Source organism: Nyctibius grandis, chromosome 3 (assembly GCF_013368605.1).
Source record: "Nyctibius grandis isolate bNycGra1 chromosome 3, bNycGra1.pri, whole genome shotgun sequence".
Classification (NCBI taxonomy): Eukaryota; Metazoa; Chordata; class Aves; order Nyctibiiformes; family Nyctibiidae; genus Nyctibius; species Nyctibius grandis.
The window spans coordinates 97,138,912-97,165,904 of NC_090660.1; the positions used below are offsets into that span (position 1 = coordinate 97,138,912).

Consider the following 26,993-nt stretch of genomic DNA (forward strand, 5'->3'; position numbering starts at 1 on the left):
GCTATTAGCATATTCCTTATTTACTTTTATTTATCATTTTCTAAGAGAAAGACTGACTGAGAAATCCTGGGGAAATTCTCTACATGTAAACCCTAAAACTTCAATAACAGAAGGCTACACTTTTTTTCTGGAGAGTTCTTCAAGTAGACAACGATCCCCAAATGTTGTCTTAGCATCTAATTCCTTCTAGGAGCCAGATACTTATAAAGAACCCTGGTCTGGCATAACATTAATGACTGAAATTTGAAACCTTGCATTGCTTGACTGGCTTGCTGAATGAAACTGAACTACTTGCTATATAACATAACACTCAATAATCAAGAGCATTTTGTGATTGGTCCCCAGGGAAAACATCTGAAACTAGTATTTCTTTCAAAGAGCCAAGCAGTTTATGTTGATTCCATGTAAACTAATGACTTCAAAGATGGAAAAAATTCCCATCAAAAAGAATTACTCCAGTCAAGGAAGTTTTCATTTACCTCAAAACAGGAGAAAAATAACAGAAGGAAAGAAAAGGGGGGTTTTGTTTTGTTTTAGAAAGGCATGCGTAGCTTCTGTGAAGACACAGAGGGAGAATGACAGCGATGATTCCTACAAGATGTAAAGATGAAAACCCTGTGATAATTAAGTTATCAAATAGAAGGATTTTGCTGGATCCTGTGGGATTCTTTGCTTATATGGGCCAGAAATTTTCAGGACTGATTTTTCCAGGGAATAACAGGTTGATTAAAAAAGAAGTGAAAAAATTCAGCACTAGAAAGTCTGTATTTTTGATCTAGCTATTTTTAAAAACAGTCAGTGAAGAAGGTAATCTGTATTCTAAAACTTCCACAGGAAGGTGCTTAGGAAGGAGAGCTCCCAAGACTTAAACAAAAAACCCTAAAACCAACAGAAAGGATATGCTTATTGCAGAGGAACAAATTAATGTGCAGGTCAAGAAGACAATCATTTATGGTGTGAACTAGGAAATAGTTTATAACAATTTACTTGTGTTCCTTGATTGTTGATGTCCACAAAATCACTCCATTCATTTACTAATTCATCGGATGACATCACTTTCAGAAGAATGCTGGGCAACAAATCTCTTGTTTTGCAATCTGGATAGCTGGAGACTTGATGGTAAAGTTCATGATGAACCGAAGATTCAGCTGGAATCTTTCTACAATAAACTTCAAACTTTGGTGTATCTGAAATTTTATAAAATATACAAGATTAGCGCTTTCTAAAAGCCATATTAAATCAAAACTCACCTATGCTTACACAAATGAGGAAGTTTCTGGCTGAAATATTACTAATAAATAAAAACATTACTTTTCTATTAGTTGGAATTTTATGTGTTTCAGTTTTTTTCCTTTTCTTTTTTATGTCATTAAGATTTACATAAATAATGTTCCAGTGATCATTACATTAATACACCGTAACTGGAATTTTGGCAATATGTGTTGTGTTACATTTGCAAATCTGAGGAGATTTAAATGTTCCACGGGATTGAACTGATGTCGACAAAACTCCACTGCCTACTACTTTCCTACAGATGAGTCACCTTGACAGCTGGAACCAGGAAGACCCAAAAGCCTGGAGCCATGAAAGTTCATACTTCTGACCTCACGATGAGCTCCACTAGCTTCCAGGCTTCAGTATCTTCCAGAGTCTCTCACTTTGAAATAAGACTTTTATGAGGACATCAAGTTCTTGTTGTAACCAAACCACATACTGAACTCAACTTTGTATTGGAGATACAGTAAAATAATTTCTACTACAACAGTGCACTGCTTCTAATTACTGCATACTACCTACCTTTGAAGTTCTCTTTTACAAGCAATGGAACGGAGCACCTATTGTGGATAATTATACGAGGACTAGGATCTTCTGTAAGTGTTAGGTACGTGACACCAAGATGCTCTTGATAAGTCAGTGCTATAGCTCTAAAACAGAAGCAGATACATTTGATTATGCATGTTTTGGATGAAATCTTTATGTATTGTTACTCTGGACAATTAAAAACATTCAAAACTAGCATCTGTAAGATTCTTTACGATCAAGTTTCAATTTCACAGATATTTATATACATTTAGGCAAGTACATATCTCCACTGAGAATTATATTTAAACAGACAAACACGTGGAAATAGCACGAAAAACAACATTAGAAAACAAATCACTTCATAGAGACTACTCATGAATTAAATTGAGCACGTGTGTTTGCAAGATGAGAACCCCAGCCAGCAGAGATTTATATTAAATTAAAAACATGAGATTGTAGGCCCAAATTTTTAACATAAATCTTTAAAATTTTCCAGAAGAATGTGCATGCATACTTCTCTGATACACATGAAAGATATTTTTAACAAATACATAAATTTGTAACTGACTGCTCCCCTGGAATGATCTAAAGGCTATCGCCCTTTCAAATGTTAGTTATGGATCATCACTACATAAATTTCCAAAACAAAAATAAACTAATTTAGTTCTACTCATTAGCTACATAAAATATCTTCACACGTAAACACAAATTCTTTTTTTTTCTTGTGCAAATTTATTGGCTATTTCTAAAAAACTTCACCTCATGGTGATTTTAAAAATCCAAACAGTCTGCAAATTTGATTAGGAACATGGATCCTCCATGCCTGTCTCAGAATTATAAGGAATCCTTTCTTTGTTCTTCGCATTTTAAAATTTTTTAAATTTGAAGTCTGTGTGAGAATCTTTAGTATCCACATGATACCTCTTAGACTCTGCAGAGGAACTGTATGAGGGTTTGAATGATATCGAGCACTTCAGGCACGAGAAAGAACATATGGCTGGTAATATATAGTGATGTAGCTTCTCTAATTTCAACAGATTCTTTTTTTGTTTAGACCAACATAAGCATGAATATACTCAGATGTCAGGTCTGAGAATTAAAGCTGGGCATCTGACAAGACATTGGACTATTATTTTTACCTAGCTGGATGCATTTGTTTGTAAGTAAGTGGAATGCACATTTGGATATTTCAAGCTTTAAAACTTGGAAATCTTCCCTTGTTGTAGTCTCAAAATAGCTTCATCCCTTTTTTGCTTTTCCTGTTTATCCTCATTATTATTACTAAAATATATTTTTATGTTTTGTAAACAAACCCTAAATTTTTGTATTGTATTATTTCGCACTATCCTTGAACTCTTAAATTGTTACTCACAAATTAAAAAAGGCCATAATCTCGAATATAAGTTTTCATGCTCTTATTTTGTATGCATGTAAAAAAATAGCAGCCCGTACGTTATAAAAATTGTACAGCTTGTACACGGTCATAACATTAAACCATTTACAATAAAAGCATCAAAACCATGAAAAGATAACAATTTTTAAATTAAAGTAAGACTTGCCTTTACATATGGGGGGCATGTGTTACTCTGACTTTTGCATTAATCTCTCATGGTTTGTTACTAGCTGAGGCTTTATAGCAACAAGCAAAGTCCATTATTCATGGCTGTTCAGTGTACAGTACCTGGTACAAAATCCATGTTCACTACGAAGCCCTGTGGGCACCGCCACGCTCTGTCTAGGAACCTCCTGTCTAATGACAGCTGGTAGGCTCCACACCTCACAACTCCCCGTGCAGCCGCCTGGACTGAAACTCAGCAGCATGCGTTTTTCAGTAAGAGATGCCCCTGAAGATAAGGGACTGGGGTCCAACATCAGGTCCCAGCAGGGCACAGCGCTCAGCGTCTCGCTGGGTGGTGCCCCGGCTGGATTGATGCTGAACACCGTACTGTCTGATGAGTGGAAGTCCTGCAAAGAAAAAAGATGGTGGCAGCACGACACGGTGGCTCCTAACAGGAAGTTTATTCATGTTGATCTTGCACAGAACAGCCTCAAGTAGCCAACTGACCACAGCTAAAGGTTGCACTAAGTCCATTGCATTAAAAGCTATTTGGCCAAATTCTGTCTTCAGGTATACTTACGCAGTTAACCAAGCACAGTTATCTACAGTCCACTCTCAGCTGCACCACACAACTCTACCAAAAGCAACAGTTACATCACTGTAACATAACTGTGAGAAGAAAATCCCTTTATAGATATAAAACTAAGAATGGATTTTAGCCTCAACATTCTTCCAATTCCCCATCCCATAAGACTGCCACAAAATGTGCGATGCATACATGCAGACACCGATGTGAAGAAAACTAATGCAGAAAGAAAACAATACAGAAATAGGGAACATAAAAAATTTGTTTATCTGCCAACACCTCTAGCAAGTTTGACCCTGAGAATTCTTTCCACATATTTTACTATAAATGTAATTTTCAATAAATATGTATAAATGGCTGATTAAAATATATTGACCATGCATACATTTTGGTTCCTGTAAGTTAGTCCTTAAATACACTGTGCAATTATTAGAAAACTGATATTCATGATTTGATGCAGTTCACTGAAATACATACACTTTGGGCACGTCTCTAGTTCTGCAGCTTTGTTCAGTTAACTGGAATCTTCCCAAAAGGATAACAAAAAGTTTTCAGCCTGCCAGGCCAATATACCTCTTTTACACACGAACTCAGTAAAAATTCTGAGAACAATTTCAACAGCTACTACGGATTGCGCTGCCTGTTTTACAGAAATGGCCATTAGTGCCTGAACAGATGGAGAACAGGCAGAACTAATTCTACAATGTGCAAGAATCTCCTGCTTTGCACAGATTTCTGATCACAGTTAATTACTGGAGTTGAATTTACCCCGGATTCTGTATTTTAAATTAAAATGATTTAAAATACTTTATGATGTCTGAAGATTTCTGTTCAAGCTCTGCTATATACAGTTCGGACCATACAAATCTAAATGCTCATGTACTGCAGACGACAAACAAGAACAGTATCCAGAGTGCTTTACCTCTTCTCCTGAGTGGGCTTTGGAAATAGAAAGCTGTGGCCTATAATAGATTTGATATGATGTATCATTGATTATCGTTGTCTTATCTTCTATCTGTAGAATTTGTATGCCTTGTCGAACCATCGAAGAAATGCAGAATTGACACAACTGTAAGATATTGTATTATCTTGATGAGTTGGGCAGAATGTTTTTGGCGATCTAATTCTTTAAATTATACTTCATACATCGTTTATACCCTCGTTATGTTTTACATGTATTAACATAATTAGGAAGGAGCTTTCACACTGCATGCATTTGATTGTTTTCATCTGCTATATGACTTTGTTTTTAAATTATAAAGTTATAAATGATAATAATTTTCTTCTAACCTTTTGATGTCCTGGAAAAGCACCAAGTTTTATTTCAGCTTCAATAAAACCTTCTTCATCCAATGTTACTACTTCCCCATTATCGGCATCCTTCCATTTCGGGGAGGTCACATTATGAACCAGCTTAATTGCCACTGATTTGTGCACAGTGTTAGTGTTTGCCCAGTATATTCCAACCTGAAAAGCTTCCTGTAAGTGAAAAATGACCGATTATCACCTCTCGACAATTCGATATGCTTCTACTAGAGTTAAACCTAGTTTCCAGTATGAAGCCAATCTTATTTCCTCCCTTTCTCCCTCTGATTCTTTCTATGTGGTACAAGGATAGATGAAACCACAATGTGGATATGGGACGAATCCTCATGGTGGAATCAAGACCATACTCTACACTGATACGTGTTAATAGGCAGACTTTTTGTTTATTAACAGACATACATGGGGGGAAAAAGATAGCAAAACAAACAGGAAGTATCAGATTATCCAATTGGAATTGACAAGCTGCTGTGTGAAATTATTTTAATCCTTTAAAAAAAAAAGAACATTGGGCTTCTAATAAAAAAGCGTGTGCATGGCCAAGCTAAGCTCTGTGAAATGATCCGTTATACAAAACTCTGAATTCAGGAAGGTAGGCATCCTAAAGAATCTTCCTCGTTTGTAATTCACCCTATCTCATTATCAAACCTTTCTTGGCACCACATGAGCTATGAAACAAGTTGACCTAAAACACTCAAACCAAACATTCCTTCCAGGCTGTCAGCTTTGCTACTGTGGTCAACACACTTCCCAGGTGACAGGTCGGTACAGCAGGGGCCAAAGTCTATTTGGCCTTTATAGCAATGTACTTCGGCTGCTACATTATGCCCATGATGCGGATTCATTGGCTGAATTGGGAGGAAGGAGAGAAGGCTGCTGAATCAGAGGGCATGCAGGTCTTGTTCCTACAGTGTCTTACAGACAATTTTTAACTATGCATCTTTAAGACACGTTGTTCTTCAAACATTGCTATCAAGTATGTCATGCTACCCACTCTCGGTGGCTCAGTCAACGTGGCAAATTTCTGTTGTTATTTCTACTCCTTGTCATATGACTAACAGACAGAGTGACTGGAAAGTGGGAATCATCTGGATTAATAACCATTCTTCAGAATCAATGTTTAGCAGAACTGTGCCTGTTAACATGAATGGCAAAATTACCTCAAAGTTGGGAGGTATAATCACTTTCCCAGTAGGTACTTGAAGAACGATCTTCTCTCCTTCAAACAGCCAGAGGTCCCACTTGGACTGATTGATAAGCAAAGCCCAGGGCAGGAGTTCTATCAGCAGAGTTTTAACACATGGCTTCCACACTGACAGCTTTACCCGCATTGGGCTATCCCATTGGGAGAGTTGTTTGTTGCTGTTCAAAAACAAATAAACAAAAAGATAAAGTCAAATGAATAATGAATTCAAGATTACAAATGATAAGCCAGCATTTTCAGAAATTTGAAATAGAAAAACAATGTCCTCTTACCTTATCATTCTGGAAAATACTAAGATGCTGTCAGACAGATCTAGCTACATGGAGGCTAGAAAGACATATTTTTCACTATCTAGGCTCAACCTAAATTGGGTCAATTAAAGAAATGCCTTAACAGAATTACCACTATATTCAGAACTAAACCTGTGACTTTTGTAGTCATAAAATCACATTTCCTTTTTTTTTCAGCAACTCCTCCCACAGCACCTCCCTGTTTCTGGACTGAAACAAACAGCTACTGAATAAACAACAGACTCTAGAGCTGCAGTAAAGAAAGTGCATTTACAAAAAAAAAGAGTTCCATTTTTATAATCTTTGCTGATGCAATCTTCTCAGTGTAATCAAGGGCAGCCCCCAGGCTGACCTCATTTTTTTCCCACCTGCAACAAATTCTGCAGCTTACATACAGGAATCATGTAATTACTGAAAGCATATTCAATGTTGATCACATATAGTCTTCTTGAATGTTATTTCAGTTTATTTGAAAAGGCAATGCAACAGCCATGAAGAAGGTTTAGCAAAGAATTACCTGTCTGAATCCTTCCTATTATATGGCCATGCAGCCTGGGAAGGATTAGCAGTGCCATAGAACTCGGACAGTATTTGGTTGACATTGCCTTCTGGATAGGATTTAGTTGCTATCTGTTTAATTAGCGTGGTTGAGATCGGAACTGCACAATCTGATGGATCATCTTCCTCCCTGTCATTGAAAACAGATTCAGTCACTTACACAACAAGATCAAGCACTAGTAGTACTAACATTTTCTTTAATGAAGCTTTCCAAGTGTACTCTGCAGTAGGAACGCTCTCAAGGTAATCACGGATGAACCAAGTTATGATGTCTAACAAGTTCCTGAGCATTAACTGACATGCATGAATTTGTTATGACACTGTAATGACCTTTGTGTCTGAGACCCTAGAAACTCTTCAGTATTCTCAAAAAACATTTCAAGATCATTTAGGAATTTATTTTTCAAAACACAAAAACGCGGACTGCTTAAGCAAACGATATGCTTAGGAGAGTTATACCAAATTTAGTATTTCCTATCATATCATTTCAGGCCACATATGCTTGTTCTGTTGTACCTCCTCTGTGTATGCCACACTCTTGGAAAAAATGCACCAGAAGTTAAAGTGTGAATTATTCCTTCTTTTCCATACAAATGACCCATTTTCAAGGAAAGCGAGTATTTTACCTGGCTTGAAATGTCAGGTGGTGTGTAAGATCAGGTTCTACATTTTGCAGTGCTTTCTCCTGTCCTTTCCCTGGAATCACTTGTGTTTCATTCAGTCCCAGACTTCTTTTCTCTAAATGTATGATAATTGGGTCCGGAAGATGGCTCCTTACAATGAAAAGAGGGCTGAAAACAATCTACAAAAAGAAAAGAATATACCAATTTAAGGCTAATTTTCTTCCAGTATTACAACTGTTGAAAGAAGCTGTTAATAAATCTTTAAAGTAGGTCATTCTGCCCTTAATTTATTATATGATTTGTAAGGCATAAACATTTAGATTTCAGAGACATTAAATGTACTTACAAATCGTTGCTGCACATGAGAGTTGGGCTCTAAAGTCAAAATTGTGCACCACACATATGTAATTGAACTTTTTGAAGATGGTACCTGTATGCAAAGAGATCAGCAGCATTACACTAAAATTATTTCAGGATGATAATGTTCAACACTTCATCACATCAAATAGAGGTCTAAACGCAAAGTCCCCAGTTCTCTCAGACATTTTTTAGGTTATATTCCATATACCTATTTCTAGTCATACCTGAATGACAGTGCTGTGTTCTGTATGTTTAGAACTTAGACATACGTCTTGTGACCAGTCTTCATCTCCTGTAGCTTTCACGCTCAGCTTGGTGAGCTCATTGTTTTCTAGGACATATGAAGGCAACTTCTGCTTGGCTGCAAGGCAGTTGATGTGTTCTTTAACAACGGCCTGTCCATCCTGACTAATGTAATGCTGAACCACTTTCAGTTCAATATTTTCAGAAAGGTAACTACAGACTGTCTGTCTTCCACGGACTAGGATCTAAAACACACAAAAATATGCAGCTCATGTATAAACAATTGTGAAAAAGAAAGATCAAAACTGAATTATAGAGTGAAAACCTGTACAAGAATAATCTCCCTATTTTAGGTTTTCCCAAGCACTGCTGAAGGCAGTGAATGGTAAAACATTATTTTTATTGGCCAAATGTATGTGCAATTTCATAGAAACCTAGGCATTAAAATGCATGAAATATTGCTAAGGCAGTATCCGGGCTTGAAAGAAATATGTGACATATCCACTTTCGTTCCCACTGAACTCAGCAGTACTGCCCACGGCTGACATAGCTCTGGTTTGGATTTTAAGAGTACTGTGATGGTCTCTGAATGTTGAGCCCTTTCTGAGCTGACACAGTGACGTACTTCAGAAGAAAGGTTTCTACTGACACCTCACATTCCCATCACAATCCAGCAATCTAGACCTTGAAGTATGTTTGCCGTTTTAAAGCTTATAATTCCATTAAATGGCTGTACCATATTTCTGCATTTAAGTGCACCCACCTGGAAAACGACCAAATTAGACTCAGAGTTGTTGCTGTCCATCAAACATGAATTGTTTATCATAGAACACATATCTGACTTTTTCTAAGCTATACCAAGAAACAACGTTCCTTGCTTTTCATTAATGAGGGTGCACACCATAGTTACAACCTACCAAGCAAAACCTCTCAGCAGGGCTTTCAGTGACGCCAGGCACTGTTCTTGTCTGATCAGCTGTATTTCTGTTGTGCAACATAAGGCGCGCTGCCATATCCATGAGCTGAACATGTTATGTCCACCACATGCTCGGGTTTCTGCCAACGCAGGCAGAATGACTGCAGTGTTATTACAGATCTCTTTACAAAGACAGTATGTGAAAAGTTACTGCACAGCAGCCCAGTTTCAAATGTTAATTTGGTCATTACTTCTTTCTCTTTTAACAATACAAAGGCCTGAATTACAACCCAGAATAAGATATGAACAGTTTCTTAAAAAATATATATAAATTCTGCTTCTCAAGAGCTTAAAATATGCAAGAGATTGTGTAACAGCACTGTCAGAACTTAGAAACCATGCAAAGGGATGTTTACTGGAACATGCAAAATATGTGGTGGTAATTGAGCTTTTAAATGCTAAGCTCCATACCAAAGAGAAGAAAAGAGTTGTAAAAACTCCCAAAAATGCCCCCAGAAGACCGTTATACTTGTTTTTTTTCAGATTCCAGTAGGAGAGAATAAATAATAAGGTGACTAATTTGTGAATAGATTTAAATTACTCATGTTTTTTTTTCCAAACTGGATCAAATACTTACTTGCTTTTGCACTCCACTGAGCTGCTGTACCTTGATAATAAATGATGCTGTCCGGCCCTTGTACTGAATGGTACGAATAAAGGTTCCTGTATTGTCCACACTGAATGGTTCAGACCACCGCCAGTTTCCCCAGCCTTCAATACAGACGTGTAACAGCTGGAAAGAAAGCAATTACTACTTCAATACGTAACTGGGGAAAAAAAAGCTTTGCAGTAGGATAGAAATTCCCATGACAGAGAAATATTCTTGGGCTTAAAACTCAGCAATGTTAAGCACACCAGTTCTCTGAATGATCCGCTCATTCTGTGATTCTGTGATTTCAGATACAAACAGCAGAATCAACAATACCATAAGATGGCTCTGCATCATGCATTTCTATAAATGACCTGCTTTAACAGTGTATTTAGGATGGTAAAAATCCAGCACACAACTTTTCAGAAAAAAAGGGTATGCAGACTAGAGAGCACAAAACAGGAAATAAAGAGATTTTTCTTTACTGCCCTTGAAATTGTTCTAGAAATCCACCCCCTTTATTACCAGCAAGGTGATATGAAACGCAGGTCCAGGCCAGATTTTTGGCCTTCAAAATAAGACAGAAAATTATAACTACCCTTCCCTTCAAAATAAAGAAGGACGCAAATCTATTCGTATGTATACATGTATAGCTCATATATATACGTGTATTAAATGCAGAACTCAGCATATTGTTGAGAGATGGGAAACATTTCATTTCTTACACAAACGTGGTGGCAACTTCAAGCTTGACTGCATGAGAAGAAATTTAACTGCATAATTATACTCCCTGTGTGATTTATTCCGGAAAAGGAGTGGCTTTTTTCCAATTTAACTTAAATCACTTCCAGAGCAATATAGTCTTTCATCATCTGAAGAGCCTTTCATCCATTAACCCACCATACGCACTTACCTCTATCCCATGGAGATTCTTTAAGCCAGAGTAGTGAAAATTGGTACTGTTCCATGTAGGTCAATGAAGTTACATAAATGTACGCCAGCTGAAGATCTGGCTATTTAGCTCTGTATAGATCTTTTGTGGCTATGCAAACTGAAGAATGTGAAGGGATCAAAGCAGTAAGCATTCTGGGTAAAATTTTTCTTTGCAGAGGGCCAGCACGGAGCCTAAGCATCACTTAAGTCCTTTAAAACAGTTATATAAAGACCTTGTGGGAATTCTCTCTTGAGGGTTGAATTTCACTCTGATTTTGGACATCTGTCATTAATTAATTTAAGTAATTGAGAACAGGATCAGGCCCAAAGTTTGAATATTTACACGAGCAAAAATTGAAACTTGTAAATATTATGTTCTCCCATGATTTGTTTCCAGAAAGAGATAGCACTGGCCATAGATCTGGCCAGTTGGACTTAGTGAATGGCTGGATGTTGGGTTTTCTTCATTGTTTTAAGAAACAACCACAGAAACAACTTTCAAAGATATTACAACTCAGTAGCCTGTTTGCAATTTGTGGTATCCTCAGCACAAGTTACACACAGAACAATAACATCCATTCAAGTGGGTGGCTTTTGAATTTGCAAGAGTGATGACTGTTGCATTCAGATTCAAATTAGCTTTATGCTGGAAGCGCAAAGACTAATATGTGCCAGCGTGAACATGGGCATGCATCTGGATGTGCACATGCGTGGGCACAGCTTTATATTCAAGAATACGTTGAGGGAAGCTGTGCGCTAGGACACTCTAACTCATAAACAAACATGCGCTTTGATTCTTAAATATTAGTTACAGAAAGGAAAAACAAAACAGAACAAAAAAATCCAACTGCAGCGGCTGGAATCAGTTCAGTTTCTTACAGAGGCAGCTGGGAATAAATCTCATCACATATGAAAACTAAGAGAAACAAGAAAACTGTTTACTTTGGAGAGACTGGTAGCTGGAAATGACAGCCAAATAATGAGAAAAGGTACTAAGTGGTCAGTCTCAGCTAGAAGGCACACAAAATACGGAGTGCTCCAAAGATAGATGTCATATAAATGCCATAATTGATGATTAGTAATTGTATGTAGCTCCAACTTCAGGATGTCTCCCACCCTGTATAAACAGCTTTGCTCATGAGTTGAATGTTCCCAAGGAACATGCTGTCAGCTTTCCCTGAGCAGTCATTAGCTCCCCAAATGCTGCCTTACTAATTTTCTTTGTAGCACAACGACTAGTCTGCATTTAACTTCATGGTTCAGAAAGAAAAATAAAAAAGAGCTATTATCATATATTGACAATTTCTTGATTTATAAACATACTATTTGTATACTGGTAAATGCTACATACAAACCGAACAGCCTTCAGAAGTTATTTTAAAGATATCTAATATATTTGCATTAATGACATAACAATGTACGAATTGGGTACTGCATAAGTATACTTTTGGGCCAAGCAACTGCATTCCATGAAAATGCAAAGGGATCTCTGGGTGAATCAGTTATTTAAATGTGAGACTTCTGGAAAACGTGGCCAGAAGTAATTAGGAAATGACACCAAGTGATATAGAGATATATGGCAGGAAATAAAAATTGAAGTAATTTTAGCAAATTAAGTAATCAGGTGTTAACATTATTTTAGCAGAAGACATCATAATAGATGGTGTTAGATACTCAACAAAGCAGAGCTCTAATGTTATAAAACTGACCTAATACTACAGATTCATGGTAATTGCCATGTAACTGCTTTTCATTTATCAAGCTTTAAGTAAATTATAAGTATTTATCAGACACTCTGATTAAAGAAAGTTCAACAAATACAGCTAAGTATAGTACGTATATTAGGAGAAAAAAGAAATCATTGCAAAAAGGTACAAAAAATATTCAATGGACTTCAAAAGCATTCTAACAAATCTAATCTAGTGATAAGTGACAATTTATAGCTTAGAGAGAGAATTTAAAACAGACTATGTACTGTGTATGTGAAGATAGGCACTCATTTGTGTAACCATTTGATTTCTGTATTTTCTGTTAGGGAAACATATCAACAGATAACACAGAGTTTTTTGTTTTGACTAGACTTTGCTGGGGTTTGGATTTGTAATTCTGAGCCATTATGGATTTCTGTTTTGAAAGGGCAAGAAATTGCCTTTAGGGAGGCAGACTAAGATGAAGCTGCTCCTATTGGAGTGAATGGCTAGAAAAGCTGTATTCTTTATTACATCTCTTCACAGAATGTTTCTATGCACTCCTCAAAATTTACTTAGGTTTTCAGCTAGATGTATGAGTGAAGGATACGACCTGAGTAAATAAAGCTAAGTGTCATATGACAAGGCATGAAGACTAAAATGGGGGATTAAAAATGAAACTAAGAATGGAGCCTGTCCAGAAAAGGCAGCATTTTCCAGCTGTATAAGTAATGTAAAGCTTATGCCCCCAAAATGCTTAGTGATAGAAATTTGATTTCTACTTTGCTTGTAGATCCACCAAAGTTAACTTGGTTTCACTGTAGTTGGATTATAACGGTCTTCTAAGCAAAACTAGAAAATGCTTTTTGGGAAGACTAAGGGTTATTGCTCTCAACTCTGAGAGACTGGGAGGAATCAAGTGAGGACCTGGTTAATGGTGTGGAAGCAGTTGGTTATTTTAAAAGATATGAGACAGTAAAATAAAAGCTGTAATGATGTAGCAGCACAGAGGAAATGGAGACCTGGTGACTGGACCTGAATTCTAAGACTTGAAGATAAAGCAATTTTTAATTTAAAAATTAAAGGAGAAGGATGATCGGTATTTTTTCGTTGTGTTTTCAGGATACAAGGTGGCTCTTGACCAGAATTAGGACTTACAACAATAAAACCAATTAGTATTTGGGAAAACAGTGAATGAAATATTCATTCTACACATTGTCAGCTGCAGCAGCCACCAAAACAGTTTGAATTTCAGTTTGGCTTCATTTTCTTACGGGACCTAGGAGATCTCATCAGTTCTATGCCATTGGCCCTTGTAAGACAGAAGGCCGGTATGGAGCAGGAGAGAAAGAAATTTCCATCACCCCATGTTGGCTAGTAGAAAAAAGGTCACACTCGGCAGATAAACTCTGACCCTTGGTTGCTCCATACAACCTGCAAAGCAGGCCTGAACCTCGCAGGTACAAACTAGCTCTACACACTGTGGAAGAGTCCTTTGGTTAAGCATACATAACCAAATTATGAGGCTTCATGTGATTAATGAGTAATATCAATCCTTATCTGCCCTAGATATTATCTAGAGAGTCAATTACATATAATATAGTATAACCATTGATTTCGAATGCAGGACCTCAAAGGAAAGCAACAATACATTTCTCACTGCTTGAACAGTGTAAAATAACTTAAAGCTTTTTTTTTTTCCCCCCAATGTTGTTCTGTAAATGACCTGGGGAGGATTACGTAAAGTACATAAGGTCGTGCAGAGAATCTGTAACATCCTTAAACAATAAAACAGGAAAATATCCCAATAATAACTGATGTGTAAGTCATAGTTTCTAAGTTTGAACCCACAGAGTACTGTATATCATCTTACACTTTATATAACCCAATACCTGAAAGAATGGCAACTTGGAAATAAATAACAATGAATTATGATTCTGCTGGAGATGCAACATAAACTAAAATTTGGCTTCAGTCTTTTTTTTTGTAGGAGAACAAGGAGGAGGTTCTTAAAGCTATTTCCAAATCTACAACTGTCTTTAAAAATTGCTTATAAAATTCTAGGAGAAGCTGTGCTTTGCAGGCATGCTATTTAAAATAAGAGAAGAAAAACTTTAAATGGGTTCCAGTGAAGATATCATTAATATACCAACTACTACTGATATCTATTCAAGAACTTATAAGTTCAGAAGAATAGAAAAGAAAACGACAGAGATCTTTTCCCTCAAATTCTATATAAGTAGCAATAAAGTGACACAGAGCTGTTTCAGGCATATTTACCTACTTTGATAAGAAATAAATCTATTTTGTTTATAACCAGTAACTTGGCCACATTCTCATTGAAGTCATTGCCCAAATCAACACAGGAACTGATTTTTACCCAGTACACCTGCTGCTTCAAGTTAAGGACAGCAAAAAAGTGAAAATAGGCTGTTACCATAACCCTGGGAGAAGACTCTGGAGAAAGGTTTGGGAGCTGCTACTTTGAACGCCAGCTTCTCCTCTGCAACATTATGTTTTGCATAGAAAGCAAAATAATTAATTTAGATCCATTATTCTTTGCTTCTTCAGAGGACTCTGCTGAAGTTTGAGCATGAGGGAAATAGTAGTAACTAGCGTGTTACAGAATATTTTTGCTGTTTATTCACAAGCAAACCATCTCTGCAGAATACATTCAGGTGACTCACATGAATACCTGGTTTTTACATTTGCTGTGACCCCTAGTGGGACCCTCTGACTGCCTACTGTCTTGCAAGGCAGAATTCCTTAACTCTGAGTAAATTATTAGGAAGATCTGATCTCTTCTAACTTTAGGATTTCACTCTATGTATCATATGCTCCAGTCCTCCTAAAAAACACAGCTGTCTTGGAGACAAACATGACTTTTGACATAACTGGGGTCCATCCCATGAAGCAACTTGAAGATCAAGATAAGAAGCGCAGACTGGATCCAATAATAACGTAGGAGCCAGTGTTGTCTGTAAAGCACAGGAGTGATGTAGCTTCTCTTCCCTTTTAATGATATCTAACAGACGTCTAACTTTCATTAAAATCTGCAAAAGGAACTCATGAGGTCTGGCAGCTTTTGCTAGAATTGCTTAAAGCCTCAAATATCATCAGTTTTGGATTCACCCCAACTCTGAACGGGACTATATAGTCGGGGGTGTCTTATCCCTAAGGAAGGTCAAAACCTCATGAAATCTGAGGAAAACATGGGGGATGGAGCAGAGCAGAAGAGCGAGCATCAGACCTCAGACTTATTACTGAAATATTAGCCAAACTAGCGAGACTTGCAGGAATCAGAGTGAAAGTTAAAAGGGAAAGGTTAGGTTCCCTGAAATGTAGCAGATCCGGGCTGGGAAAAAATGAAGGAAGGAAGGAGCTTTAAGTTAAGCCAAACAGTTGGAGGGACACCATCAATAGCTGATAACTCCAAATCCTTGGTGTGCTATAGCTGTTTTTGTAACATGAAAAAGTTGAACAATTTTTAATGTTAGTCTATAGTAGCTTCATTAATATTAAAATTAATTCTAAATGTAAATAAAGCATTATATAACTATGTACTACTACAAAAATAACTTATTTTAGGTATACATGTTTGTCTTAAATAATTCAAGTGCTGCATCTCTCACTATGCTTAATTAGCAAAAGAAAAATGGAGAATTTTATTGATGTGAATGTGAAAGAAATACAATCCTTTTAAAACTATTTATTTTCATTTAACTGAACTGCCTTGCCATACTAAAAAAACATTTTTCAGAGGTTAAATAAAGTATTTCATGGCAACCGCTGCTTCTTAGTGCCTGTGTAACAAGAAACATGAGACAGACGAAGTTGTGCAAGTTGGTTTTCTTTCCCAGTAAGAGAATGTGGTATCTAAGACCTTGTCCTAACTCATTTTATCCCCAGGAGTAAGTCAAGTAAGTCAAGTATGAACTAATGCCTGGAGGGAAGTCCCTGACTCCAGAAGTATGGATTATTTCACATTTATCTTACAATCTGCTCTCAGAGTTCTTAAAATTCACTAACTTGGCAAGTTGGGAATTATCATGAGAAATGAAATAATCTCATAACTATGAAGTCATCTAGCATTCCACGAATATGACACTTGGAGGGTTTGTCCATGCTTGGGCATTATTCTGACCTTTGGATAATAAGCTGCTAGATAGTTTTGCATGGAAACAATTAGAAAAGTGCCATAGCATAACAGGGACAACCTGATGCCTTAATTGAGTCGTCATTTTCATTTCAAGGATTTATATTAACGATTGAAAAAATTTACATGACAACATTTGTAATACTGTTTAAACAAACTTATTTCATATGATCTGAACTGTCAAAGGATTGTGCTGTTTAGACTCTTTAGATGAAGTGCCTTTCTGAAGCATGCTAAACTTACAGTGATTTGTATTTAACATCAATCAAACGAACAAGGCTTATAGATGGATGCCAAGATTCTCTGACCTTTGTAAAGAAAATTTGCTTCTATCTCAATAGTGTGTGGAAAGCCTGTGCTTCCATATATTTTCAGTGAAATTACCTCAGTGCTATTTTTTAGTCTCTTAAATTTTCCAGCAAGAGATGGCTGTTGAAAAATGCTAAAAGAGCAGAAATCTTCTTGAAATTATTCCAAGGGCTGGGACAAGGGAGGTATAGCCCCCCTACTAGAAAAGCCCACTGGCCAGCAATGTGGCTGAGTCAGGAGGAGTGAGCTGTTAGCTTCGTCATCTCCTGGGACGTGGGAATCCAACATGACACTCCTGACTGTTTATCAGCCCAATTCTTCAGTGAATCTGAATCTGATCAGAGCAAAACAGAATGGGGAAACCCTTTGACATCACCAGCTTTCAGCTGAAGAATGAATATCTGAAAAATGAATCTGAAGTTCCTACTGTCATGTCACCCACTCCCTAATGTGTGATTTGGTTTTCTGCTGGACTTTCCCACTTTTCATCCTGCACTTTTATTTTTCATTTAATAAGAAACTTACGTAGCAGCTGTGAGAATGGAATATTTTGCACTGCTCAAGTCTGTGACTGAAAGGACAAGATAAAGATCAATGTTTTCATATTTAAACTCTCCAGGTGCTGGATGGCTAATGGCATATGTTGTCTGGTGGTCTTTAGCAGCTTGGCTGCAACTGACAGAAGCCGCAATTTTAACTCTTCTACTTTTCACTTTGCTTGAGTCAATCCTAATTTTCAAAACTCTTTCCAGTTTGCACCATTATTGGAAGTACACCATTATTAGAAATACACCATAACCAGAACTACACCACTACTAGAACTATCTAGAATTATGGTCAAAAAGAGGATTCTCTCAGATGAATAATCTTATGTAAGTAACCAGAAAATGGATAAGAAAAATTGTTAAGTGGAAAGCCTTACTTAGTTCTGGTTTTATTTATATTTGCTATAAACTTTTCCTTCTTTTTCCCTGTGCTTATGAAAAGGTTTAAATGATTTTTTGTGTGGTTGCTAAAAAAGCAAGTGATAATTGGTTATGAAATATAGGTCATATTTAGCTAGCTTTCTATAAGCCTGGTTGTTCTCTCTCCCTCACACAACCAGAGGGAGTTATGGCAACCGTAACCCAAGTGCGAGTACTGTCACCTGATGAGCGGAGATCCTGTCTCACAATCTGACACTTGCCCAATTGCACAGAGCACAGTCACCCATTTGGATTGCTTGCCCGTGGGCTGGGGCATCACAGGCTATTTGCTTGTATGAGAAAATGTACGTCCTTTTTGAAAACCCGACAAGGGACGTACAATACTCCAGTGTCTCTAAGTCTCCAAAGGTCTCCCTCTGTGCGCTATTCCACCAGCGCAAACCGTTTATAACAACTCCTCTGTCGCTGGGGTGAGACGGTCCTTCATTAGCCTGCCTTCCTCTTAACTTACGCTTTGACTTCAATGTCAACTGCAGCTGTTTACTCTGGCTGAATTTGCTCTGCACAGATTACCGCATTCATGTAAAATTCAGTAGTTTTGCACATCCACCAACTGACATATGAAGAAAAACACAGTAAATTTGCCATCTCTGCTCCCCAGCGAAACCCGAAACTTGCCAGCAGTGAAAGTGGGCACAGCTCCTGTTTAGAATTACCAGCCAAATTTCACCTTCTTTTTTCACATGCTAAGGCTGGTATTTTCCAGGGCTCTAGAGGAGTTAGGAACATCCATCCACTACACTTCTGTTAGGATCTGTAAAAATTTTAGTAACTCTTCAGTGCAGGACTGCTGCTCAGCAAGTGGGGTGGCACAGGTCTCTAGTCTCCCACTCAGCAGGAGCTGGGTATGTATTAAAAAGAGAGAAGAAATAGCTTTGCTGTCGCATAAGCACCTTTTTTAGGTTTAAATTCTTGCCCTATCTTGAATCAAGATGAAAAGTCCATTTTTCACCACCACTCAAGAAAACCAACAACATGGTTTTATTGAAATATTTCCTGTTGATAATTTTACAATATTTGATTTCAGTTTCAGTGTTTATTCTTAAAAAAACACCCAAGAAGCAGAAATGGCATTATTTAAACTATATAAGTGGGGTGTTTCTGACAATTTCAAATCTTTTCTAATGCACCACATGCTGACTTGAGAGATTTGTCCAGTTTGACCCTGTTCTGCAAACAATTTCAGTGAACAGATGCTTCTGGTAACAACAATTCATTAAAAAAATTCCCCAAACCTCTAACGTACATCACAGAAAACAGACACTGATCACTTAGTTATAAAAACCTGGCAAGCGATCTTCTTTTGCTTTTTTTTCAGAAGCTTCAGTTTCAACAACCACTCAGTTTTACAGAAAGCGGTTGTGCACATCCAGTTCTACCCCTGAGTAACTTCTAAACACTTCTGGCTTTCCTCACTCTTTGTTTACCTTTTCTCTCTGATGAAGCCCCAGCGTGTGGCTCCTGAAAGAACTGGAGCATTAGAGATAGCTGAGACAACAGAGAAAACTGAAGAACCAATGCACACAGCCACCAGTAAGCTTTAGCAATTGCTGCATTCAAAGGGCTGTTTCTGACGTACCTGCGGGGACTTGTGAGAGCGCCAGCTGTACTGGTGACTGTGGAGACTAGCCAGCAAAATATTTTCATCGGTATCCACCTGGCCAAACCGCAGTGTCTCTTGTGTGTCATTACAGATCACAAAATGGCTGAAGACCAACTCCTCTGCCTCAGGGCATTGGTTCTGAAAGGAAAGGGATATGAAAGCCAGTAAGCATCTGATTAATTGCAAGACATTTGGCAGCTGTCTGCCCAGTGGCGACTGTTACAACACAGAAATGCTTCAAGATCTCTTGCTATTAGCTTTGGTCTCTCAGTACTCTACTCTCTGCAAAAACTAGTGTTTGGGTTGACAAAATACATCCTAAGATTTAACATATTTTACTTTATGTTTCTGTAATGCAAATCTTGAAGATTTAAAACCACAATAAAAACTTGATTTCCTAACTTATGTAAAAGACTTCAATGAAATTAAATTCAGTTGGAAATGACAAGTCACACAGGGCAGGTGGGGCACTGCAGGCTGAGCAGACAGGAATGAAGAGGTTTCTCCATGCTTGACAACTGATCTCTCAGGCCAACAGGCTGCACTTCCTCTTCCCCAGCTGCTCCTTCTAGTTTGAAATGTTGCTATGGGTCAGCAGCAGAAGACTCTCTCCTGACACCACAATACTTAAAAAATAAAGAAAAAGCAGGAGACATGGTAAGAGAAGTTTCACAGCTTCACGAGGCTAGTTTGAAAATGCATCATGCAATTTGACAGTCTAATAGGAAAAATCAATAACTATTGTGGGTTTTAAAAGTATTTTAGATTTTACAATACTTTTTCTTCTGCCTGCAGCACCCTTCCATCCCTCTATTTCTGCTTTTCATCTGGCTGCTTGTCACTCTGTTGACACAATTAGACTATATGATAGTCATAAAAATTATCAGAGCTACAGGTCTTCCGCCCCTGAAGGCATGAACTATAATCCCCTATACAGCAGAGGTCAAAGTGTGCCTGACGATTTGATTTGGAGATCATCTCTCATATATTTCTGTCCTAGTCACTACTGGGCTAGCACCTTCCACTTACAGGCAACTATCTAACAACCATAACAATTACTCCAAGAAAGCAACATTTGGATAGTCTTCCTGCAATTTAATGGGTATAACACAAAGAATTAATCTTGTGCTTTTTGTTACCTCTTTTTGACCCATCTTTCTTAGCACACACTTTTGACAATGCTTTATTGTTGGTTGGTTCCCTTCTCTCCACAATATAGCCCAGCTGCTCTTTTCTCATCCTTTCTTCCCATGACGTCTTCTCTAACTTATGGGACCTCCATGGTCTTTGAGAGCTGATTCTGTTTCCCCTCCTTGCTCTCTCAGTGGACCTTTTAAACGGACATAATGAAGCTAGCACCTCCTCTGTCCATGATCATATGGATCTCTAGTTCTTTGATAACAATGTGCCTGGAAGCTTGCAGAAATTCAGAGATCAAACAAGAGAGAGAAAAAAATATTTCCTCATAGATCCCTATGGATCCTTAGTTATCCGTGAAAAACAGTTCGGTACATTGCTTGTAGCACATTGCTGGGTAATACACATGGAACAGATTTTCTGAAAAGTGAAGTGTGCAAGGTATGTCCAGTTTAGCACCCTTGAATGCATGTTCACTACTGTTATTAACTTCAGAAGAACCTAAGGTGCAGGTTGCGATTCGTTTGTGACAATGTCAGAATGATTGGCCGAGAGTGTTGGTGCAAAAAATTATTCATCCTAGAACTATTTAAGCATGAGAATATTTACATTAAAGTTTCTCCTCAAATCTCATGAATTCTGCATAAGATCAGGTATCTTCTGTGAAACAAGAGTCAGGCAAGCATAATCAAAATCTCACTTTTTCAAAGTAGTAAAACTCATTACAGAGCAATATGTCTGTATCGCATTCAGTAGCAGATCTCGGTATGCTAAAGGCTGACATTTACAGTGCCACTTCAGAGTGCAGAATTTATTTTGGCATTTTCTAGTGGTGGATCTATGACTTTTTACTGTCAAGCTGCCATACCCACATACCCATAAGTCTACCACAAGTATATATATTTTCCTGTTACAGCTTTGCAAAATGTTCCTTTTAAAAGGCAGGATTTACTATCTACAGAGCTCAGCATGTTGTTATAGTCAAACCTAGATATAACCCCAGGGGAATTTAAGAAATTTTTTTCTAGTCCAATACATTTTCTTGCTGATTATGCACAGACCGGAAGAACAACATCAGAAGATGATGAACTTCCTTCTTTTTACCTGACTAACTTAGTTTCAAGTAAGTTAACACAAACTGTAGGTTCTTGCATTTTCCAGAGGGAAAAGAGAATCCAGCAAGTTTTTGGTATGCACAGAACTCCTAAATTGTACTGGGGGAATGTTGTCCCATCAGAGATTATTAAGAGACTTGCACACATTTTGGTGCTGATGAATGACTGCCATTAATCATCAGTCTTAAATGCTAGATTTGCTACTAGAATCCACTGCTTTTAACAGCAACACTTCTCGAAGTTAAGAGGTATTTTAAGCTTGATTTTATAACTGTTCCAAAATTTTAACCAAGGAAACACCAAGATTTGCATAATAAGGCACTGCTCCGTGCTGCCAGGCTTAAGAGAGAGCTACTGATGCCTCAAGTCTTGATAATAACAGCTGACTAAAGGATCATCAAGGAAGTCTGGGGATGCTTTAGCTCAGTATGGCAACTATGCACTGTACAGGCAGGGTTCTAGCCAACTCTTACTCTCCTTGCAGTAAATGCAGGAGATTTTTCCCAGAGACAGTACCACCCATGCTTCTTGGTTACTGGGGAGCTGCAGCAGCTCCCTGCACCCATCACAGGGAACAGGATCCCAAATTTGCTGCTGAAGTCTGACAGTAGACCAAAAAAAAAAAATTCAGAATAAGGATGGAGTGAGGAAATCTTGATTGATAGAAGAGAGTGTAGAGAAACTAGATGTAATAAAAACAAACAGAACCAGGCCATTTGTGTGGCAATGATGCTGAAGGGCTGAATGAGGACTCCAGGAACTGAAAACACTAAGTGTGGATTAGGAAAAAAATTCCCTCTCTGAATTAAAACAGCAAACCAAAAGAATCAGCAAAAGATCAACAGCCTGAATCAGATACAGATTAGGGTCAGTTCCTGGGGGACAATTTCCTGCCCCTCTTTAGATCATTTTTCAGCTGTTCTTTTCTCTCAGAGAGGCCTAGAAAGTGTGTCTCCTTTATTGGGCTTTCAAATATTTTGTGAATTCTACTCAGAGAGGGGAAAAACATCGCACATAATACTAGTCACCAGGCTTTCCCTGTCTCAGGGCTTTCTGCTCACGTCTCAGCTCACAGCTATTTCAAAGCTTTTATGGATCTGGAAAAAAAGCCCATAAAAGCCTAGGCCTCTTTATATGCACAAAGTTATTTTCTGTGTGCTATCACAAGCTACTGAAGACCTGTGCAAGCCCCCCTCCCACCCCTGTCTGGGGTACACACACATACTCTCTCTCTAGTACCTAGTAATACTTTCGGACAGAAAGTCTTTAGCAAGTTCTTATCTCACTCAAAGTTCCTCTAAGAGAAAAGAACATTTTCCTTCTGATTGTTTAAACTTCATTCTCATGGCAGTATCCTGACATTATCAGCTAGAAAGTTAAATTGAAGGTACATGCAAGTTTTCTGTGCTCTTTTCCCTTGTTCATTGTGCTTATGGTAGAAAGACGGGGAAACTACTATGATCACAGATGTCATTCTGACTGATCCCAACTCATTAAGAAAACTTATGCAACTGCCAACAGAAAGGTCAAGCATCATGCAAACCTCAAGATAAAGAAGTTCTAATGGTTTAAAAGAGGAGCTTTTATAACTTCCGAGGGGTTTAGGAAAACATTTTCAGTGTGAGACCACAGAGGAATAGTTTTTTCCCAGGAATACTCACTTAGTACCATACCTGGGGAGCTGTTTCCTCAGCTGACCCTGTCTCTAGGTATCACAAAGCACTAATGCTATAAAACAATTTGTGAAGGCTTAAATGCCCAAATAAGGAGGAAAAAACCAACCCTCCCCATGTATATTCACAGGAGACATGCATTTTCCATCTCACTTTATACTCTGTATGTTATTATTAAACAATAAAACTAAATTAATAGCAATCTTGAAATTCCCTGTCCAGTTATTTGATTATTAAAACCTTTACTTTAGCTTTGCATTTAGGTGGGCATTAGCCTGTTACTGCTTGTATTTAAACAGGGATTTCAGATTAGACAGTGAAATATGTCAAAAGGGGGAAACTGTTTTTAAAAAGTGCTAATCCTCTCAAATTTCCAGCATGTGACTTAGAAGTATAAAGCAAGTTGTATGCCTGGTGTTTTTTAGGCTTATTCTACTTTCAAAACATTCATCATTACTTAAACAAACAAACAAAAAATCAGTTCATATCTAAGAAACAAAGACACTGACAGAGGCTTCTGTTAATCCTGAACTCTTGACCTAAAGGTGCAGTGCGAAATTGTTTCATGCTTCATCTGTTTGTCCACTGACTACAACATCACTTGTTTCAGATATTAATCTAGTAAAAAATATGTGGAGAATTCAAATAACCTTTCCTGCTTATTAAATTCATGCTTCTAGTTGGCAGCATTTATATTGTATTTTGTGTGAACAACAAACATCAAATAATGCTTATCATTGGGAAATTCATTCCCTCCCCATGCAGTGTGTGCCACCCCCTAGTCTGGAAGTAAAGCCACATACAAAACATCTTGGTAACAATTAATTTAATAAGCCTTTTTGAACCCACTTGTGTGTTAACTGTTCCCTAATTTCAAAGCGATGCAAGTTTTTAATCTCGAATACTCAGGGCTAGATACCCACCACATCAGAACATGGTGGCAAGTACCCTTGACACGAGAGGAAACGAGAAAATTACAGCAACAATTACAGAAGTATATCCTCCTGTGGCTCATGTTAACATTGCCAAATCCATGTATAAATCAGTACCAACTATTCATAGAATGTACCTGTCAGCAATATACGACGCGACATATGGCTCTACTTAATCAAATATACAAATTCCATTTTTTCAACTCAGAATATTCCTTCAAGGCACAGAGTAGTCAGTCAGTCATTCACACTGTGATGTGGTTTAAAACATTTAAATATTTATGCACCATATTTTATTTATATGTATAGCTATGTCTGAGAGAACTTTTTTTTTCCATCCTAAGAGGAAATTGACCTTTCTGAAGGCCATTTTGCAGTAGTTGCCACACATGTCTTAGACGAGGGACTAGCACTAAGTCAGAAATATTTTGGGTTTAAACAGCCTACCAAGAACTCTCTTATACTTTCAATGTTTGTTTTTTATTAAAAGCATTGTTCAAAATATGACAAAAACCAGAAATTGGAGCTACAAAGATTTTTGTTCACATTGATATTTGAGCCAGCTGTAAAGATTTAAATCACACTAGATCTTGTTTTATGAATGTCCTTTTGCAACAAGAAAACCATGGAATGCCCTTAAAAAAGAATTTTTTGATATAAAACAGATGTTTTATCCTTTTTTGAGGGCTTTGTTATTGTAGTGCCATGATAGGTAATTAATTCCCAGGCTCCACATAGGTCTTCAGGCAGATGAAGAGAATGATTTGATTTCAAGGCTATAGCGGAGTAAGGGAATTACAGGCCTTCGAGGGGTCATTGCAGAAGCAAGGTTCCTTACACTGGGACTGGCTGCAGCCATTAATGCTGCTTGCACATAATGTAATGTGAAACTAGTGTTGAACTTCAATAACGATAGAAGCAGTAGCTGGAAACAATATGCTCTACCACTCAGACTGAGCTGTGCTTACATATCATGCACCACTCATCTTTTCATAAATTAACAGAATATTATGCATTTCAAGACCAAGATTCTGGTTATTCTGATATAAATCCATGTAGTTTCACTGAAACTCAAGCAGTTCTGGCTACATCTACCTTTACATATAGCATTCATTGCCTCCTAGTTTTCACTGCTATCACAGAATTACTGTTTACTAGTAAAAAACAGTTTTAGTGAAAATTAAAGCATTTGCATCTTGGAATATTTTTAATGAAGGCAGTTGGTATTCGCATTTGCTATTAATCACAATAGCTACATTTTTTCTCACTATAGTATTTGCATACCTGCTGCCAAGCTTGAATCGCTGTATTCAGAGAATGAAGTGCATACTGGCCAAAGTTGATGAAAATGGGGTCCACCATTATTGTGCAGTCCAATAGCCTTCCTACTGTGCTGCTGGAAATAGCAATCTGCCCCCAGATTTTGAAAGGTTTCACAACACTCTGCATAGTCACATTTCGGCACTCCAGAAGTTTACAGTCGGCTTGAGTCGAAAACTGGATCTCCTGGAACATCGACTCATTGCTCCACTGACGAAGATATAGATGAGGCTCATCAAAGGAAATTATCATGTATTCTAGTTCAGATGGCATGTTCTTATCAGGTAAAAAGGGCTGAAGAAACTTTGGCAGTGCTGAAAAGTAAAAGAACAAACAAGACTAGGAACATCACTATTGCCACATTCTGTATGTTTTTGTAAATTGTGTTTTAACTGCTCGTACATATGATGAAAACAAGTAAAATTCATAAAAGAGCCGACATTTCTGAAATCTGAAATTAATCCTGTTCACACTGTTTATTAGATATAAAATAGAACTGTAATTAATAGCAGCTGCAAACAAAAAGTATCTGCAAACCAAAAACTTTTCATGGTAAATAGACCAGCCAGACAAACTGCTTTATCTACACACTGCACAATACTTCAGATTGCCACCTATTATTTGGAGCAGAGACCATATTTCTGTGAGAATTTTTGCTATAGTAGATGTATATGATATTCCACACACAGCACATTATGAATACAATAAAAATTAGCAATATAATATTTGCTGACATGTGAGTGTGCAGGCTAACAGGCTCCACAATGAGAACTGTCTTTGCTGCAATTACAGAGAGTTCAAGACCACAAACCCACTGAGATGCAACATATTACCCCATAATACTAGAAATTAAACAAAACAGTATCCCAAGACTACTGCATGAGAAATATATCATAAAAAAGATTTTATCGCATTCACTGAAGTCTCAGTCCTGCAAAGTGCTGAGCACTGTGGCAGCAGACACTGCAAGGCACATACACCACTTGTGTAACATTAAGCATGAGAGTATTTCCACTGATGTTATTATT

At 37.6% G+C, this 26,993-nt stretch overlaps 1 protein-coding gene across 6 annotated transcripts in view; it reads right to left on the reverse strand.

The window, feature by feature from the left end:
- The window catches only part of VPS13B (vacuolar protein sorting 13 homolog B), a 506,220-nt gene that overhangs the window by 29,944 nt on the left and 449,283 nt on the right, over positions 1 to 26,993 (reverse strand). For all 6 annotated transcript variants that reach the window (XM_068395717.1, XM_068395718.1, XM_068395719.1 and 3 more), the window contains 13 exons: positions 25,930 to 26,279; positions 19,765 to 19,926; positions 10,102 to 10,257; positions 8,530 to 8,793; positions 8,292 to 8,375; positions 7,949 to 8,124; positions 7,282 to 7,452; positions 6,431 to 6,632; positions 5,238 to 5,426; positions 4,870 to 5,016; positions 3,485 to 3,768; positions 1,798 to 1,925; positions 988 to 1,187 (listed from right to left, as the gene is read on the reverse strand). In XM_068395717.1, the coding sequence (XP_068251818.1) occupies positions 988 to 1,187; positions 1,798 to 1,925; positions 3,485 to 3,768; positions 4,870 to 5,016; positions 5,238 to 5,426; positions 6,431 to 6,632; positions 7,282 to 7,452; positions 7,949 to 8,124; positions 8,292 to 8,375; positions 8,530 to 8,793; positions 10,102 to 10,257; positions 19,765 to 19,926; positions 25,930 to 26,279 (2,513 nt within the window). The remainder of the gene's footprint in view (positions 1 to 987; positions 1,188 to 1,797; positions 1,926 to 3,484; positions 3,769 to 4,869; positions 5,017 to 5,237; positions 5,427 to 6,430; positions 6,633 to 7,281; positions 7,453 to 7,948; positions 8,125 to 8,291; positions 8,376 to 8,529; positions 8,794 to 10,101; positions 10,258 to 19,764; positions 19,927 to 25,929; positions 26,280 to 26,993) is intronic.